Consider the following 19847-nt stretch of genomic DNA (forward strand, 5'->3'; position numbering starts at 1 on the left):
ATCTGGTCACCCTAGATACTGGTGGAAGCCATTTATGTGGACAAAACAAACAGCAGTGTCTACTCTGATGCTGTGTCACTTTGACTTTGCTGCAAAAAGCTTTATGCCTCTCATTGAGGTGGTTTTATTTTGTTGGCAAAACAGCAGAGTTTTGCCACCAAAAGTAGCTTTGTAGTGTGTGTACATCTCCCCTGTTTTGTCAGCAAAAGGCCGCTTTTGCTGACAAAACTTTATAGTGAAGACAAGGCCTAACTCTACCTCCATGAGAGGCGTAGGGCTTATATTGGTATAGTTAGGGCGACATTGTCCATGTAGATGCTGCTTTACTTATGTCAGCTGTTGGCTGTCATTCTTGTCAATTTCATGGCTCCAGGCTAGAGCTGTGAAATTGACAAGAAAATCCTCTTCCCGCCGAGCCAGGCTGCCTCCGGGGTCCTGGCTCCACGCTCCCCACACTGCCCCTCTTAAGTCGCTGGAATGTGCACCACTGACAGAAGGAGGGCAGTGTGGATATGAACTCCGCAGTAATTACTGCAGTGGCTGTAAGTCGACCTAATATAGGTGTACATGACAATATGAGGGTTGTGTATTAAGGGCAAATTCTTTTAATAATTGAATATACAGTAGAACATCAGTTACGAACACTAGAGTTACAAACTGACCAGTCAATCACATTAGCTCATTTGGAACCGAAAGCATGCAATCAGGCAGCAGGAGAGATGGAAATAAAAAAAGCAAGTACAATACGTTGTTAAACATAAACTACTAAAAAAAGAAAGGGAAAGTTTTTAAAAAAAATAGATTTCACAAGGTAAGGAAACTGTTTCTGTCCTTGTTTCATTTAAATTAAGATGGATAAACGCAGCATTTTTCTTCTGCACAGTAAAGTTGTATTAAGTCAATGTTCAGTTGTAAACTTTTGAAAGAACAACCATAACCTTTTGTTCAGAGTTACGAACACTTCAGAGTTACAACCTCCATTCCCAATGTGTTTGTAACTCTGAGGTTCTACTGTTTATATCAGGGGTCCCCAACGCGGTGCCCGTGGGTGCCAGGGCGTCTAAGTGCACCCGCGTACTGGCCGGTGGACTAGCATTCGCCGAAATGCCACTGAGAAGCAGCGTCATCCAGACGTGTCGCTGCCGAAATGCCCCCGATTTTCGGTGGCGACACCTCTGGATGACGCTGCTTGTCGGCGGCATTTCGGTGGCGACGCCTATTGACGTTGCCGCTTGGCGGCTTTTCGGTGGATGCTCATCTGCTGCCACGGTCCTCCGTGGCTCGTCATCTGGCACCCGCTAGATGAAAAAGGTTGGGGACCACTGGTTTATATAAATATGATGAACACACTTACTTCCATCAGGTATCTTTTTAAATATCTGGGTTAAAATATTGCGCACATGAATTACTGTAATACCTTGGACTTCTACAATAACACTTCTTGATTCAAGTCTTAATACCTACCTTTGGCAATTGCCTTATCACCACCATTCTGTACAGATGGGGAAGCAAGGAGGAAACTGAGGGACAGATGTTGTGAGTTGGCTGCAGAGTAACAGGACCCCAGAAGAGTCAGGCATTTTGCATATTAAGTGTAACCGCTTTTTACAGGGCACATCCACCCTGTGCATTAGGACAAAGCAAAGAGGCTGACCATTGGTGTCAGTGGGTTCTTCAAAACACACAGGTCTTATAGGCACTGAAGAACATGGGCAGCCAAACTGTCTCCTCTTGCTGTTGCTCCGAGGATATGCTTAAAAGAAACAGCATGAGCTCATCTCTGATGTCACTAGTGGGAGGTGGGGCCGCTATGGCTCAGAACAAGAACGAGGAAGTGATTGAATTGAGGCAAGTGGCATTTTTGTAAACCTTTTTATACCTTCTTTTTGTGCCTGTAACAAATACCCAAGAGTTTTTATTGATTGGGTAGAACAGAAATAGGCCAAGAATGGCCTAATTTATCCTAGGCTTGCTTTTCACAAAGACCTAGCTGTACTTCTATATATATTAGAGATGAATTCACAGCTCTGGCTTGAAAGAGAACTTGTTTGTAATCATAAAGACTCCTGTATGCCAACAGAGCATTAATATTGCCTGGAAAGAGAGACTAAAACTGTACACAAAAATGGCAAGATTAGCTTAACGTCTCTTACAAAATGTTGAATGAGTTGGGTCAAACAGTTTTTCTTTGCTCCTCTACTGGTCCTTTTAACAAAAGGCTGTGTAGTCTGTCTTTCAGCTCAAGTAGGCAGAACTGGCTGAATAGCATGCATTCTTTGTACAAATTTTGTCAACACACTTTGAATGACATTTCAGACAAGAGTTGGCCAGAGCCAACTCAGTCTTGTGGGAACTGTGCGGATTCCTTTTTTATAGAAAAGATAGTCTGAGTAGCTTTTGTTTTGGTCTGACTTGCAATCACTGCTGTACTTGAAAGCTAACTTGCAATATCACATTTTATTGTAAGAATGATGCAATTTTAATTTCTTTTGATCACTACAGACCTGGGCTAGATTTGAAATCTATAGACTGTTTGCCAAATCTCCAATAAAATGATTTTAATTAAAGCAGCATTTAGTTGTATGACCTAGCTACAGTAGCTACCTGTAGATCTGGCTTGACTTGCTACGCAGAGAATAGAGGAGGGTTGCAGCAGGAAGGGGGAGAATATATTTACTTCAATCTTTCAGGGTATAACTTTCAAAAGTTCCAAGGTCTCACTTTCAAAAATGATTTAGGAACTATTGAAAAATCTTATCCTCAATCTTTAGTGTTGCCTGCTATAGATGCAAGTCAAATATTTCAGGCAGAAGTGATTGTTTTAAGATGCTTCTTCAAATATCTAACTCTATTTCTATGGATATACCATCTTGAAATACAATCAAGCGGGGTGGTGGTATACTAAATATAGCTAGCTTTTGCATAAATGGCAGAAAAGTCTCAAGATTTCTTAACTACAATTGAACTTTGATGTGAAAAATAAGCTTAAAACAAGTTTAAAAAATAACAGCAGTGGCAAAGTAGTGTTGGCTACTACCGCTTACAATGACTTACCGCGTCTACCAAGATTCCTAGGAGTACCTTTCTCTCCCACCCCTGCCCACTGTTCTTTTTAACAGTCTTCCATATGATTGGGATGAAATATCAATGAAATAGTATGCTGGGACAGAAAACTCTTTAATCTGACATGGTCTTGCAGTGTCCGTTGCTGGAAAGGTAACAAGGTCTTGCAAATCTCACACTGAAATGAGAAGATCTCATTTAATTTCCCTCAAGACCTTGTTCTATGTTGGGGAAATACTGAGAGGGCTGGGGAGGTCCACGTGTCTATGGAGAATGTATGTTGATGTAATCCAAAGCAGACATACTTATTTTTAAAGTCTCATTTATCCCATCATGATATTCTGTTCCAGCAACTCTTCCCATCTCTCATCAAACAATTAAAAAGAACAAGAGTTGGGTTGGGGATCAGTTCCCCATCAGAAACCAGTTAGCTCTGGGGGCTGCAGGTGAACAGCAATATTCATCTATGTCTAATTGAAAAGCTGCATTGAGAGATTGTCGGGTTTTTATGTTTTGAAGGGGTGGGGTTGAAACTTAAACTGATCTTTATTTTAAAACTTCCACACCTGAATCTTTTCTGGTTGCTGAGGCACTCTGCTGTGTGACAATAGCTGCTATTCAGAATAAAGCTATAGTCCACCAACATCTTGCCATAGTCCATGCAGAAGTTGGCTCCCAAGGACTCCTCAACAGCGCAATGTAAGGGACAATTGTAACAAGGCAATGACTAGAAGCAGGCTTTCTATATGAAGTAAGAAAAAGAAAGTCGTATTTATTTTTAAAAAATCTAGAATAAACTACCGTAAAGGGATAACATCCACTTAAAACCTTCAGACTGTGTGTGTGTGGTGGTGGGGGTTTACCTTCTGCTATTGCAAGTGACACCTAAGATTAGAGAGAAATTATTTTCCTGCTCTTTCATTTTGTTGACTTTGCATTCGGTGTGTAGAAACAGTGAAACTAACTAGGAACGTAAGACTTGCCAGACCCAGGATCCATCCAGTTCAGCATCCTGTCTCCAGTAGGGTCCAGCAACAGATGCCTTAGGGGAAGGGGCAAGAAACCCTACATTAGGCAGATGTGTGATAATCTGCCCCCCCCACACACACACACTTGTCCTAACCCCTAATAATTAGATTGGCTTAAATCCTGAAGCATGAGATTTAATATCACTACTCAATCAGTCCATTATTTATGTGGGCCTTTGCCCAGCAATGGGAGACTTTAAAAGGAAAGGTGACTGTGAACCCAATTTTCATTACTAATGTACCAGCTTATTTCCAATTTAAGATCACAGTCTGTGGACTGGCTGTGAATTTGTGTGTGTGTGTGTGTGTGTGTGTGTGTGTTTTAAGAAGTGTTTTGATTAAAGAGCACTTCTAGTCTGGCAAAAGCCACCACTTTATTGAACACATCTAACTTGGGCTGCAGAACCCTCGCTGCTGGTGATGTGAGAGTATGAAAGGAATCTGATCACTCCAGCTGTGATATAATAGTCTTTCAGGGCTGGCAATCAGAAGGCGTCTTCATTTTAGGAGGCAGCACACTTTATCTAGAAATCCACAGAGAGAATGGATTTTCTCCCCGCCCCCATGTTTAGAATCACTATCTGGAGCAGAATTGGACTTTACGTAGTCTTCTGCCGAAAGGAGCCACAATGCATGCTATTCTCTCAAGTTATGCTTTCTGTATAAGTGTATGTAAATACACCATGTTCTAGAAGAGAAACAGATGTAGACCACTTTTTCCTTTTTGGTAAACATTTTAAGTAGGACTTGTTAAACTTACAGATTTCAGAATATCAAAGACAAGGGAAAATATCCCTCCCCTCATAGACTAGAATGTAGAGCACTGGAAGTATAACATCAAATATTCATCTTAAGTTGGCCTAATTCATTACCGCAGTAGCCTGTTTTCAGGCTTTCGAACATCAGTTGGTTTTCTGCTTGCAGTAATACGAAGGGCTTGTCTATATGGGGGAACTGATAGATTAAGTTATAGCTATAGTTATTCCACTATTCAAAACAACTTCCCTATGTAGACAAGCCCAAACAAGCATGTAAATCTAAGTGTACCTGAAAGCAGCAGAGTAAGATTGAAATCTGCATGAGCAGGCTCTAATACATGTAGTGCAAGCTCTGCGGATTACTAGCAAACTCTGTTTTCAAATTTACTGTGTGTATGGCAGACCTCTGAACCTTTATTTAATTAGAAACTACTTCACTGGCTTGTGTAAAGGGGTGTGTTTATTTTATTTAAAAAGTTAAGCCTATGAATGTTCCAACCCTTTTCCTTTTAGATCAGGCTCATATTCAGAGTCTTCATACTTTTCCCACAGTACAAGGAGTTTCACAATCCTGGATTCCTACAATCTTTCAAAAACAGCCACTAGTTTCTGCATGGTAACTTATGGGTAATGGAATGGGATCAAGTTGGTGGCACACTCACCTCCTTTAAACAGCTTCTGAGAATACACTTGGGAAGGCAACACCTACTTTGAGAGCTGCTGGCTTAATTAACGAACAATTTTTGTGATTAAACTGAAGATCCTTAGTCCAGTTTGTCATTCTGTTTGTACATTCACACTGATCAAACATCAGTTAACCAAAACTTAGTCCCATCCGTATCAATGACTGATCTCCCATCTAGTCAATATCTTTAATACAAACAAAATAATCGGAAAAGTACTAAGTTATAAAGCTACGTACCATCTGTTTATTTTTTAAATATCGCATCACGTAATTTTTTTAAGTACCTATTGCAAAGTGTGAGCGCATGTTAATTCTATATGACTTGTTAAAATCACAGACCATCATGGCGTATGAGTGAGAGTATTTTCATGTTCTTGTGATCTGTGAAAATCTATCTTGATTGTGGTGCCTGGAGTTAACATTTCAAAATCCCCAGAGGTCAGGGAGCAGCATCTGTCAAGTTGACCATTTGTAATAGCTTGTCAAGGTGAACAAGGTTACCCCTGCAACAGGGGTAGTCAATTATTTTTTGTCAAGCTACAAATTTCTTGGTGAAGGTATAGTCAGGGTCCAGACTCCAGAGAAAATAATAAAAAAATAACTACAATTTCTGGGTCCTTTCAAAGGCATCTGATGGTCCAGATTTGGCACGTGGTCCACCTATTGACTACCTCTGTCCTACAGATAAACTAAATAATGTATGCTATCAGCTAAAGTAGTGTCTTGACTTTTTTTAAATGAGTAGTACAATTGCTTTATTTGATCTGGAAAGAGCCAAATGACCCTTGAACTTAAAGGCCTTTTTAAATGAGTTGTAACCTTGCTGGAGAGTAGATTCAAATAGTTCTGTTGAACATGATTTTAACTTAAACTGGCTCAATTGCACTGAAGTTGAGGCTTAAGTCCTTCATCATTGCAAAAATGAGCTAAATCCTGCTTGCCTAACTCATGGAGTATTCCTGTTGGCTGCCATGGTATTTCCTAAGAGACCAATCAAATACGAGCAGTAGGATTAGGCCCTGCAGTGTGACTGTGTTGTAGGCAATAAAAATAGCATTAGAATGTGGCCTTATTTTTTCATCTTCCACCTTTCAGTTGGCATGCTGCTGTTAGTTGGCTTTCATAGGATTACCAAGCATCTTACTCCATCTGGAATAGATATGAGACTCTAGAATTTGCTGCTTCAGTACCCTTTACTTGCCATCTTGACCATGGGAAGCATTTTTTTTTTTTAAGTTGTATCTAAAGGTCTCAATGGTGAGCTGATGCATGTATCCAGTTACTGGATTTTGTGGTTTGATCTAGGTTTTCTGTATTACCATCCCCACTCAGTCAAATCCTGATTCAAATCTCAAAACTCATGAGATTTAAAAAAAAAAAAAAAAAAAAAAAAAAATTAGGCTTCTTTGTATTCCGTTGCTGGGGGCAGATTTTTAAGTTTGTGGGAGCCTAACTTCCATTGAAATAGGAGTTAGGCACCTAAATGCATTTTAATATCTGACTTTGAAGACTTGAGGGCTCATTTTTTTTAAAGCTTTTTTTCAAGCCATGCAGACTAGAAAACTATATATTTTTCAATTAAACTTGAGATTTTCTGGAGTGCAACAGGTGGAGCTTTAATAAAAACCTCAAACCATGACACTTGCCATAAAATCATGAGAACTGGGCTTTGTGCAGCAGAATGGATTTTGAGCGTTGGCATTCTTGTCACCATTATCTCCCTGCCAGAGAGTTTGGAGTAAAGCTCAATTTCCCTCTCTTCAGAATATACCTAGACCTCAGGAACCTCTCAGGCTTCTTGTGATGGAACAAACCAATTCTGCAGCTGGGAAGGAGGAGGGATTTTAGTCAACTACCAGTTGCTAGTTGAGGTGTGTTCCTCTTACCACCCACCACTTTCCAAAACCCCTGATTTTTGTTATGTTCTGATGACAACATAAGATTCGTTTTGACCTAAAGTCTATCTTTAGTAAAATTAGCGTTTCACTTATGAGCCAGCCAAAGTAGGGCACAAGAATCGTATGGACTGCATTCTGAGTTGTGCAAGAGCATATTCCTTCTTCTTCTTCTCTTTTTTTTTTTTTTTTTTTAAGGTACACTTCAAACAAGTGGGAAATAGCCCCCATAGGTGTGTGAGATGACCTTTATGTTCTTGAGTAGGGCATCTAGCTTGTAATTCCTCTGTGTAACCTCTCCTTTCAATTCCAGTTTCCCTTGAGTCATGTGCATTGCTGTAACTTACAGATTGTCTATCACTAATCAGCCATGGCCACTGAAACTGTAATCCCCCTAGAGTGGTAATCAACATAGTTGCTGGGGTTTTTTAAAGGCATTCTCACACGCTAACTGCCAGCTTCTGGCTCATTGGGTACTAAATTCAAGGAAAGCAAACTGTGGAGTGAAGGTCAGGTAAGTGATCTGAGGAGAGGAAGTTTTTGGACTCTGAACAAGATGTTTGTTTGCATGAATTTGACTTTTATAAAAATACAATTAGTGGAATATTAATGAAACTACCTTCCTACACTCCTGAGAAATCTGAGCTGCAAACACCTTGGCCTCTGTGCCCTGAGTGGCATCACAAGTACCATAAACAAGGGAAGGAAAATAAAAACGCTGTCCCGGTCTAAATCTCAAATCTGTTTCTGGCATTTGTGGTGTCACTTTTTTTGACCAGAGAAACCAGCATATCTGCAGTTCACAGATTACATGATTTTAAGAAGGTACCAGTTACAATATAACACTAATTTGATCCTTAAGAGAGGTTCATATACTATTTTTGATGTATTATAAAGGATTTTCTAAGCTCTTCGCTGTCAAATGGTTTGAGTACACGAACATTCTCAGTAACCATATACCTTACTACAGTTCTTGTGGGGGTTTCCCACTCTTCAAACAGTGTTTGTTCGTAAGAACGGCCATATTGGGTCAGACCAAGTTCCATATAGCCCAGTATCCTGTCTTCCGACAGTGGCCAATGCCAGGTGCCCCAGAGGGAATGAGCAGAACAAGTAATCAAGTGATCCATCCCCTGTCGCTCATTCCCAGCTTCTGGCAAACAGATGCTAGGGACGCCATCCCTGCCCATCCTGGCTATTAGCCATTGATGGACCTATCCTCCATGAATTTATCTAGTTCTTTTTTTAATCCTATTATAGTCTTGGCCTTCACAACATCCTCTGGCAAGGAGTCCCACAGGTTGACTGTGCATTGTGTGAAGAAAAAATTTCCTTTTGTTGTTTGTTTTAAACCTGCTGCCTATTAATGTCATTTGGTGACTCCTAGTTCTTGTGTTATGAGAAGGAGTAAATAATCCTTCCTTATTTACGTTCTCCACACCAGTCACGATTTTATAGACCTCTATCATATCCCTGCTTAGTCGTCTCTTTTCCAAGCCTGAAAAGTCCCTGTCTTATAAATCTCTCCTCATATGACAGCCAGTTCATACCCCTAATCGTTTTTGTTGCCCTTTTCTGAACCTTCTCCAATTCCAAGGTATCTTTTTTGAGATGGGCGACCACATCTGCACGCAGTATTCATGACATGGACGTACCATGGATTTATATAGAGGCAATATGATACTTTCTGTCTTACTATCTATCCCTTTCTTAATGATTCCCCACATTCTGTTAGCTTTTTTGACTGCTGCTGCACATTGAGTGGATGTTTTCAGGGAACTATTCACAATGACTCCAAGGTCTCTTTCTTGAGTGGTAACAGCTAATTTAGACCCCATCGTTTTATATGTATAGTTGGGATTATGTTTCTCAGTGTCCATTACTTTGCATTTATCAACATTGAATTTCATCTGCCACTTTGTTGCCCAGTCACGCAATTTTGTGAGATCCTTTTGTAGCTCTTCGCAGTCTGACTGGGATTTAACTATCTTGATTAGTTTTGTATCATCTGCAAATTTGCCACCTCACTGTTTACCCCTTTTTCCAGATCATTTCTGAATATGTTGAATAGGACTGGTCCCCATACAGACCCCTGCAGGACACCACTATTTACCTCTCTCCATTCTGAAAACTGACCATTTATTCCTACCCTTTGTTTCCTATCTTTTAACCAGTTACCGATCTATGAAAGGACCTTCCCTCTTTTCCCATGACAGCTTACTTTGCTTAAGAGCCTTTGGTGAGGGACCTTGTCAAAGGTTTTTTGAAAATCTAAGTACACTATATCTACTGGATCCCCCTTGTCCACATGCTTGTTGACCCCCTTAAAGAATTCTATTAGATTGGTGAGGCATGATTTCCCTTTACAAAAACCATGTTGACTATTCCCCCAACAAATTATGTTCATCTATGTGTCTGACAATATTATTCTTTACTATAGTTTCAACCAGTTTGTCTGGTACTGAAGTCAGGTGTACTGGCCTGTAATTGCTGAGATCACCTCTGGAGGCCCTTTTTTAAAAATTGGCATCACATTAGCTATCCTCCAGTCATTTGGTACAAAAGCTGATTTAAATGATAGGTTACAAACTACAGTTAGTAGTTCTGCAATTTCATATTTGAGTTCCTTCAGAACTCTTGGGTGAATACCATCTAGTCCTGGTGACTTATTACTGTTTAGTTTATCAATTTGTTCCAAAACCACCTCTAATGACACCTCAATCTGGGACAGTTCCTCAGATTTGTCACCTAAAAAGAATGGCCCAGGTTTGGGAATCTCCCTCACATCCTCAGCCATGAAGACTGATGGAAAGAATTAATTTAGTTTCTCCTCAATGGCCTTATTGTCCTTGAATGCTCCTTTAGCATCTCTACCGTCCCATGGTCCCACTGGTTGTTTAGCAGGCTTCTTGCTTCTGATGTACTTAAATAATTTTTTTTTTTTTTTTTGAGTCTTTGGCTAGTTGTTCTTCAAATTCTTTTTTGGCCTTCCTAATTATATTTTTACACTTCACTTGCCAGAGTTTATGCTCCTTTCTGTTTTCTTTACTAAGATTTAACTTCCACTTTTTAAAGGATGCCTTTTTGTCTCTCACTGCTTCTTTTACTTTGTTTAGCCGCGGTGGCAATTTTTTTGGTTCTCTTACTATGTTTTTTAATTTGGGGTATACATTTAAATTGAGTCTCTATTATGGTGTCTTGCAGCTTGCAGAGATTTCACTTTTGGCACTGTACCTTTTTAATTTCTGTTTCACTAACTCCCTCATTTTTGTGTAGTCACCCTTTCTGAAATTAAATGCTACCATGTTGGGCTGCTGTGGTGTTTTCCCCACCACAGGGATGTTAAATTTAATTATATTATGGTCACTGTTACCAAGCGGTCCAGCTATATTCACCTCTTGGACCAGATCCTGTGATCCATTTAGGACTAAATCAAGAATTGTCTTTCCTCTTGTGGGTTCCAGGACTAGCTGCTCCAAGAAGCAATCATTTAAGGTGTCAAGAAACTTTATCTCTGCATCCCGTCCTGAGGTGACATGTACCCAGTCAATATGGGGATAGTTGAAACCCCCCATTATTATTGAGTTTTTATTTTTATAGCCGCTTGAATGTCTCTGGTCAGGTGGTTGGTAATATATCCCTACTGCTATATTCTTGTTGTTTGAGCATGGAATTACTATCCATAGAGATTCTATGATACAGTTTGGTTCACTTAAGACTTTTACTTCATTTGATTCTATGCTTTCTTTCACATATAGTGCCACTCCCCCACCAGCATAACCTGTTCTGTCCTTCAGATATATTTTGTACCCTGGAATTACTGTGTCCCACTGATTATCATCATTCCACCAAGTTTCTGTGAAGCCTATTATATCGATATCCTCATTTAATATGAGGCACTCTAGTTCACCCATCTTATTATTTAGACTTCTAGCATTTGTATATAAGCACTTTAAAAACTTGACATTTTTAGCCGTCTGCCATTACATGATGTAATTGGGACTCTTTTTTTTTTTTTTTCCCCCTCTTTTTCATTTGACTGTTTCTCATTAGATCCTACTTGTATTTTATCATCTTGCATCCTCTCCTCCTTACTAGGACATAGAGAATCTCCATTAATAGATCCTCCCCCAAGGGATGTCTCTTTCCGAACCACATGCTCCTCCACATCTGTCGGCTTTCCCCCAGCCCTTAGTTGAAAAACTGCTCTATGACCTTTTTAATTTTACGTGCCAGTAATCGGGTTCCATTTTGGTTTAGGTGGAGCCCATCCTTCTTGTATAGGCTCCCCCTTTCCCAAAAGTTTCCCCAGTTTCTAATAAATCTAAACCCCTCCTCCCTACAGCATTGTCTCATCCATGCATTGAGACCCTGCAGTTCTGCCTGTCCAAGTAGCCCTGCACATAGAATTGGAAGCATTTCAGAAAATGCTACCATGGAGGTCCTGGACTTCAATCTCTTACCTAGCAGCCTAAATTTGGCCTACAGGACCTCTCTCCTATCCTTCCCTATGTCATTGGTACCTACGTGTACCACGACTACCGGCTCCTCCCCAGCATTACACATAAGTCTATCTAGATGTCTTGAGAGATCCGCAACCTTCGCACCAGGTAGACAAGTCACCATGCAGTTCTCCTGGTCATTGCAAACCCAGCTGTCTATGTTTCTAATAATCGAATCACCATAACTATTGCCTGTCTCTTCCCAATAACTGGAGTTCCCTCCCCCGGAGAGGTATCCTCAGTGTGTGAGGATAGCACATCATCATCTTGAAGGAGGGTCTCAACTATGGCATTGTTTCCCTCTGCTCCAGTTGGATGTTTTCCTTCCCTGAGACTTTTATCCTCCTCAACAGCACAGTCAGACCAAGGGTGGGACCATTCTTCTGTGTCCCAGAAAGTCTCATCTATGTACCTCTGTCTCCCTTAGCTCCTCCAGTTCAGCCACTCTGGTCTCCAAATCCCATACATGGTCTCGGAGGGCCAGGAGCTCCTTGCATTGAATGCACACTTATGCCACCTGCCCATAGGGCAGATAATCATACGTGCTGCACTGGGTGCAATAACCTGGATAGCCCCCACTCTGTTGCTGGACTTCTGCCTGCATTCTCTATTTACTCCTGAAGCTCCTTCCTTTGTTGTTGTTTTGTTTTTATCAGAGGGTGATTGGCTGTAAGTTTAAAGAATGTTAAGTGTATCGAGCCCTTCCTCACACTCTCACAAAACTCCCCTGTTAGTTGCTCCTGTTCACTAGCTCCTCTGGCTGCTTAGGAGCAGGCTTTTTAAAGCTCTGGTCTCCCTGAGTAGCCCCGCCCCCTGGTTAAGGGTTGATGGGTGCTAAAGGCCTTAGGGATCAAAGCCTCGTTAAGAAGCTCTCAGCTTTGCCTAGCAAGCCGCTAGGCTCAGCACATAGTCCCTCAAGCAAACAGACTACACCGTATGAGAATGAGTGGATAGGGTGCAGGCCAGAGAGCATAGGTGCTGGAGTTGGGGGTGCTGCCATACCCTCTGGCTTTAAGTGGTTTCCATTACATCCAGGGTTTACAGTTTGGGTCAATGGCTCTCCGCACTCCCACTATACAGATTGTTCCAGCGCCCTTGCCAGGGAGTCAGGAGACCTGGTTTCTTGTACTAGCTCTGTCACTGGCTGTGCAGCCTTTAGCACACCTTTGAACCTTTTTACCCTCCCACCATCTGTCTGTTTACATTTTACAATCTTCAGGGAAGGGACTGCCTGATAGTTTCAGCTGTCCAACACAATGGGGATTGTACTTCTAGATGCTCCTGTAACAGAAGTACCTAGAGGTGCTTCTAATTGGTGCAAAGTACTGTATCCGCATTTACATTTAAGCTTGCTTTGCTGTCAAAAGAGGGGTGTGTGCGCTACTGTGGGATAACACCTGTTAGCTATTCCACTGCAATGGCTTGTCTACACGTGGGGTTGTTCCTGAGTAACTCCATATGTGGACTCTTATCTGAAATAAAAGTACTTTGTTCTCATTGCTGTTTAGCTTAACCCACTGGAACCAGGTGTTCTTACTCCAGATAAGTGTCCACACATACTGTTACTCAAGAACTACCCTATGTGTAGACAAGCCCTAAAATCCTAGTGGAGACAAGGCACTTGTAGTGTTTACAGTGACCTCAACCACAGGCAGAGGTATAGGGCTGACCTCACCTAACTACCACACAGAGAAACTGCCTGTGCCTTGTCTCCACAAGGATTTTAGTGGGTTAATTTCCCACGGTAAAAATGCACCTTTTTTGCAGCAAAGAGGAAGCCTTGGAGAGGGGTTTCTTTTATAATTTCATCATTTTAATTCTTCAGAATAATGGTATCCACTGACTCCAGATACAGTTGCAAACTCTCCTTTCCCTTCTTCCAACCAACACATCTTTTGAAGTGCCTTATACCAAGCAAGTCTGCTTGAGTAGCATTATGAAGCACAAATCCATCCGTCACACACCGATGGTAGGCCTTCCATCAGTCACTTCTCACCCTCCTTTTTGGGAGTTGAAATATGCAGCTAATGCTCTGTTACCTCCTTTTTTCCAGGCTTCTGTTCTCTTCCCTGTCTGGGAGATCTGATTCTTGGCTGGACTAGCTCAGCAGTCAGGGGCGGCAACTGGAGGTCCTGAAGCTGGCAACCTTGGGTGGATGGGAAGAAGGGAGGCCTGTTAGAACATTAATTAGTTGTGTGTGGAGGGGGGGGGTGTGGTTCCAACGGAGAGAGCTGATGGGCCAAATGACATTTTACAGGTATAACAACTCTTTTTTTATTATTATTATTTTATTTTGTTTCAGGTGGTTAAGACAATAGGCTTGCGTGAAGTATGGTACTTTGGTCTTCAGTATATGGACAACAAAGGATTTCCGACTTGGCTGAAACTTGATAAAAAGGTAATTGCTGTTTTGGGTTAAATATTGAAAAGAGGCTAACTTTTGGTGTACGAGTCATGTTGTGATATCAATTGCTGATGTCAGTCCTGGAGATGCTGCTGCTAATTTCCTACAGCTCCTTGTTTGTGGTTTTTTTTTTTTTTAAGAGAACCAGCTGACTTAGGGTGGCAGGAATCCTGTGAACAATGGTCTAGCAAACTGGAGGTTCACTCCCATCCCTGTGCATGCATATTGGCAGTCTGTGGTGTATACATGTGATAGAGCTGTTTGCAATCACTTTAGCAGGGTGTACCTTGAGTCTAGCCCCAGCACATTAGGGCTTGCCACAAAATAAGCAACTATTTTTATTTCTCTTAGTGGAACCTGCTAATTTATGGTGCTGAATCTTTCATGCTAGTAGAGAAGTAGTTGCCAGGCTCATTAGAATAGATGGTTCATTTCTAGATTTTAAAAAGTGTTATGCTGGAATTTAATGTACTCTTCGTTCAGTGGTTTTCAGATGTCTTGGATTAAGATGAGCCCTTGGTGAGCAGACAGATTATTCCACATCTGCCAACTGTGAAGTTTCTTGTACCTTTCTCTGAGGTGTCTGGTGCTGGTCACTAAACTGGACAGATCACTGGTCTGACCCAGTATGGCAATTCTTGTATTCCTGTGTTCCTGAATATACAGAGTTTATTGTGGCAGTCTCTGCTCCCATATTATCAGGGACTGCGGGTCTTAAACCCTGGTCCACTGGGCTCTTAAGAGCTAGTAAATTCCAACCTGCTATCTGGGGACCGGCGAACAGTTGCTGGGATAGAAGCTGAACCCGAACAGAGGACTCCAGTCCTGGACTCTGACAGAATGCCGGGAGTCCTGATCAGTTCATCGCTTCTCTGTAAACCCAGCATAGGAACAGGAAGTTGTCCATGCAACTGGGTTCTCCAGGAGGTCAGACTGTGCACTTCTCAGTCGTGACACATTTATGGAAACTACAGCAAATGTTTTTTTGAGTATTTTTCCACATAAGATGCATAAAGAGTATTAAAGTTTTCATGCTGTTTAGCAGCTGGGAGTAAGGAGGAGAGCCAGCACTCTGAAGCAATGGACTGATCACATGGAACACCCGCGGTTCCATGGGCCATAGTTTGGGATGGTCTTCTGTTTCTTGCTTAAAATGTAAACAGAACTTCGTTTTCCTTCTAGTCTCTCTCTCCTCCCCCCTCCCCCCCAACAAAACCATCTGGCATGGAGTATAGATCAGTCTGAGGTATTTGTTTCCCTTTGAAATAGTATCCATTTGCCCCCACTATGTAGTGAAAGGAGTTGATAGGGAGTGTTAGAAGGATACTGTCTTTGCCTTTTTTCTTGTAACTAAACAGGCTGCTCTTTGGATTAACTGTATGTTAAATTTTGTGCTATCGTAGGAGTGATCCTACAATGAATGCCTCATGGGTGGACCCTGGCACTTACACAGGTGCACATGGATTTGAAAGGGATCCCATGCTGGTGCAGGAATTTGTTGCAGAGTTGGGCCATATTGACAGTAAATTCCTGAAGTAATCTTGTCTGTAAACCTGTACTAGAACACCCCCAAAACCCTTTTCTTTGTGAAAGAAACATCTCCTATTGTCAGTTAGCCATCTGCTCAGTTTTTGGGTCTGTGTGTTTGTTTTGTCTCAGGTCTCTGCTCAGGAAGTCAAAAAGGAAAATCCCCTCCAGTTCAAATTCCGTGCCAAGTTCTTCCCTGAAGATGTGTCTGAGGAGCTGATCCAGGACATCACCCAGAAGCTGTTCTTCCTGCAAGTGAAGGAAGGGATCCTCAGCGATGAGATCTACTGCCCACCTGAAACAGCAGTTCTTCTTGGCTCGTATGCTGTGCAAGCCAAATTTGGAGACTACAATAAAGAATTACACAAGTCTGGGTACCTCAATTCAGAACGCCTGATCCCTCAACGGTGAGTGCTTTAAAATAAAAGGGTAAAGCTGCCCTGAGTCTTCCAGTGTATTCCAGTTATTTGAACTCCCTCAAAAAATGGTATGATCAGAAGGCATGACACTTCAAAAGTTAAAGCCTCTGCATCTCATTGTCCTCTGTTCCATCCAGGCTGCATGCGCACGACTGGAGAGCACTACTCAATACTTCCTTTCATCAGAAAATAGATAAAGGAATATTTTTACTTCTTTCAGTTAGAGTTTGGATCCCCCTCTCCCCCAAAGCCTAAGCACTAGCAACTGTTAGCAGGTTTTGAGTGGGGAACAGCAGATTGCCATTATGAACATCCCTGCCCCTGGAGAAGTTCTGTTTGCACATCGTTAATTTTTAAAATCAAATTATCCCAATGACACACTCTCCAGCTGCAGAAATGAACTTCTTTTTTTAACTCACTCCTCCAACTGTCTCAGTGGTGTGCGTTTTTCTTTCCATAAACTGTTCCACTTGGTCCAGGGGTCATGTGTTCTACCTTCATGCCCTTGTGGAATGAGACTGTGGCCTTGGTCAATGACAGCCAGGGGTTCTTGCTGGAGAGAGATGGGCAATTATCTACGTTCCACTTCATGAACTAGTCCTTCTCCCAAAGGCATTTGTTCCTGGCTGAGGGGGGTGGGGTGGGGGGCATTTAGGCTTTTTGTGAGGTTCATTTCAGCAGCACACGTGCACTTCCTGTAGAGGGATACCAATTTTGTTCAGAAATGCTACAGCAGTAATCTTAAAACAGCTTTATCTGCAGATCACAAGAGTGGGGGAATAGTGTGACATAAATATAAATGCATAGCAAAGTTAAATATTGCAACTATATGCAGCAGAACAAGTAACCTAATACTTCTAACTTCCTTCCATGTATCAGAGTAATGGACCAGCACAAACTATCCAGAGAGCAGTGGGAAGAACGGATTCAGGTCTGGCATGCTGAACATGGTGGAATGCTCAAGTGAGTACCTCTATTGGGCTATATCTAGGTCATCTTGATTTGTTCTGTTAATCTCCTTAAGCATGTAGTTTTATTACGTATTTTTAAAGTGGAATCTCAAAGTAATTGGACCTGGAAATAGCTAACACTTATTTTGCAATCCAGCATGGAATAACATGAAAATTCAGTAGAATTGGAAACCAGTTTTGTAAAGTGTACTGCAGCCAAGCTCAATGCATTTCCAGTCCGATTAACAAACCTGTAGGTCGGCATTGACTACTCTGATGTTCATAAAAGTTAAGATGACATGAATGCTGGCACACATGGAGAAGACCTCAGTGAATGAATACAATCTTCTGAAACATTCATGTCGAAGGCTTATTGAAAGTGCCTTTAAAACAAAATAGTTAGGCTTGTAGAATGGAAAGTCAGGTGTTACATTCTTCCATTGTCCACATGTTTGTTGGTTGTCCCCTACCCCACACCATGACAGATGAATGCTACTTACTGAGAAGTCATGATTTAGGGTTTAACTAAACAAGAATATTTTATTCTGTTCAATAATAAACTAAAACACATTCAGGACTTCTCCTGAGCCCAAGCATCAGAACTGGAGTTAAGAGCAAACTGTCTGTCCCAGAAGCAACTCCTCTTGTTTTCCCACTTGCACAGATGTTTCTTCCACTAGCTTTGGCTTGTAATTTTGAAGGAGTTGGTTATCTTATGTATATATTTATATCTTTTTTTTTTTCCTTCCCACCTCAACCAGAGAGAATGCAATGCTGGAATATCTAAAGATTGCCCAAGACTTGGAGATGTATGGAATCAACTACTTTGAAATCAAGAATAAGAAAGGAACGGACTTGTGGCTGGGAGTAGATGCACTGGGCCTGAATATTTATGAGAAGGATGATAAGTAAGTAAGTGTGTGTGTGTGTGTGTGTGTGTGGTGTGTGCCTGATCCCTCCAAAGGACAATGGGCTGGTGCTGGAGCCCAAAGAACTTTAAATTAGTAAAATTAGTGCTTGCTTGGTGAATGTCACCTAAGTTTGGATAGCCACGGGGTAAAGTTTGTGTTGGGAGGCAGGGCAAGGCTTGTACTTTACGTGAATCCTGATTTGCATCTTCTTTCCCTCACAATGTGACTGCTTTCCTCTTAGGCTATGCACCAGCATGTAGGAAACTTGAAATTATGTTTATAACAGCTCTTTAAATGTAGTGCATGAAATCATGGTACTAAATTGCCAGCACTGTTAACTTCCATTTCCGCATACGGCTGTAAAATCAGGCCCTAAAGAATTATTTTAGGGAAATATCAACATTGTCCAAAATTAGGGGATCAGACACCACAGTAGTGGTTGCAGCGTAAGAATCTAGAGACCAGATTCTCATTATGCACTCCCAGGAACTGCCTTTTTCAGGGATGAGTGTTAAACACAGTTGCCAATAATATAAGAGCTAATTAGAGTAAATTTTTTTAGTGTGTCCGTAGTTGCAACCAATCCTTTCAGTAGTTGTGGGCTCACTAATAATGGAGTAAGAGAGGGGAAAAGAAGGCTGAGAAGCAGGAAGAAGTAGACTGAAGATTAAAGAAGAATAAAGTTTAAAAGGAAAAGAGTCCTGTTTGTGTGTATCTCACTTTGCTGGACTCTAAAAAATGAAGCACAGGCCCAAAGTGCAGCAAGGTGAAATACAAGGAAGTTTGAAATGAAGGATTCTGTGTCAATGACTTAGGCTCCTAGTCTTGGCTTCATTTCTCTGAATTTCTAATGTAAATTATAAGCCCTAATAATAGTAGGGTAGCAACAGGACCGTAGGGGGTGGAGAGTAAGTCTGGGTCTAAAATGACAGTTGAGATGTAACATTAATGGGAACTGTTTGGGATTCCTGTTAGGACTGCAGAGGAAAAGAACGCATTTCTCTTTGCTGTGTTAATGTGTGCCATCACCCAGAAAACAAGGAGTGTCACATGAGATATTACATGAGTGAAACTACCTTTCTTTATTTCTTGAATGACTGGTTTCGCTGTGTAACCATGGTCACACAAACAGGTTTTTCGAGCTGCATAACCAGGCAATATGTAGTCGTGACCTCTGAAAGAGAATTATGTAGAAAAACTTACAAAACAAAACAAAAAGTTAGGCCAAATGCTTTGTTTTGTTCAACTTTTTTGGTACTATGCAATTGGATCTTTTGAGCACATAATGTCAAGACTAGGAAAAACTGTGGTGTACATAAATCAGGACTGGATGCACTGGCAGAGCTTTGGGATTGGGATGGGGGAGGTTGGGGAAAATTTTGCAAATGTTTTGTTTACTGTTGAGTAAGACATTACTACTTATTAAATACAGGAGTCTGCTATATGTCGGTACCTATATTTAAGGGTGAATACCAGTCACCCAAAACTTGATTTCTACTACAGTATTTAAAATGTGGGGTGGGGGAGAGAGAAGACTACCATTATACAGTACTACATCTGGAATTTATTCAACAAGGTATCAGTGCCACCTCAAGTGTACTGTATTACTACATGCTAGTGTTAGATTTCTCATTTAATTTAATATTTTGGAGACTGGAGCAGTTATTGCCAAAACAAAACCTAGGCAAGCAAATTACTGTGTGTG

The 19847-nt window shown here is 41.3% G+C and overlaps 1 protein-coding gene across 2 annotated transcripts in view; it reads left to right on the forward strand.

The window, feature by feature from the left end:
• EZR (ezrin) overlaps positions 1-19847 on the forward strand; it is a 57316-nt gene that overhangs the window by 24709 nt on the left and 12760 nt on the right. For both annotated transcript variants that reach the window (XM_026649727.2, XM_026649728.2), the window contains exons 4-7: positions 14234-14329; positions 15995-16269; positions 17161-17244; positions 17993-18139. In XM_026649727.2, coding sequence (XP_026505512.1) covers positions 14234-14329; positions 15995-16269; positions 17161-17244; positions 17993-18139 — 602 coding nt within the window. The remainder of the gene's footprint in view (positions 1-14233; positions 14330-15994; positions 16270-17160; positions 17245-17992; positions 18140-19847) is intronic.

This window comes from Terrapene carolina, unplaced genomic scaffold (assembly GCF_002925995.2).
Source record: "Terrapene carolina triunguis isolate 2854851 unplaced genomic scaffold, T_m_triunguis-2.0 Scaffold85, whole genome shotgun sequence".
NCBI lineage: Eukaryota > Metazoa > Chordata > Testudines > Emydidae > Terrapene > Terrapene triunguis.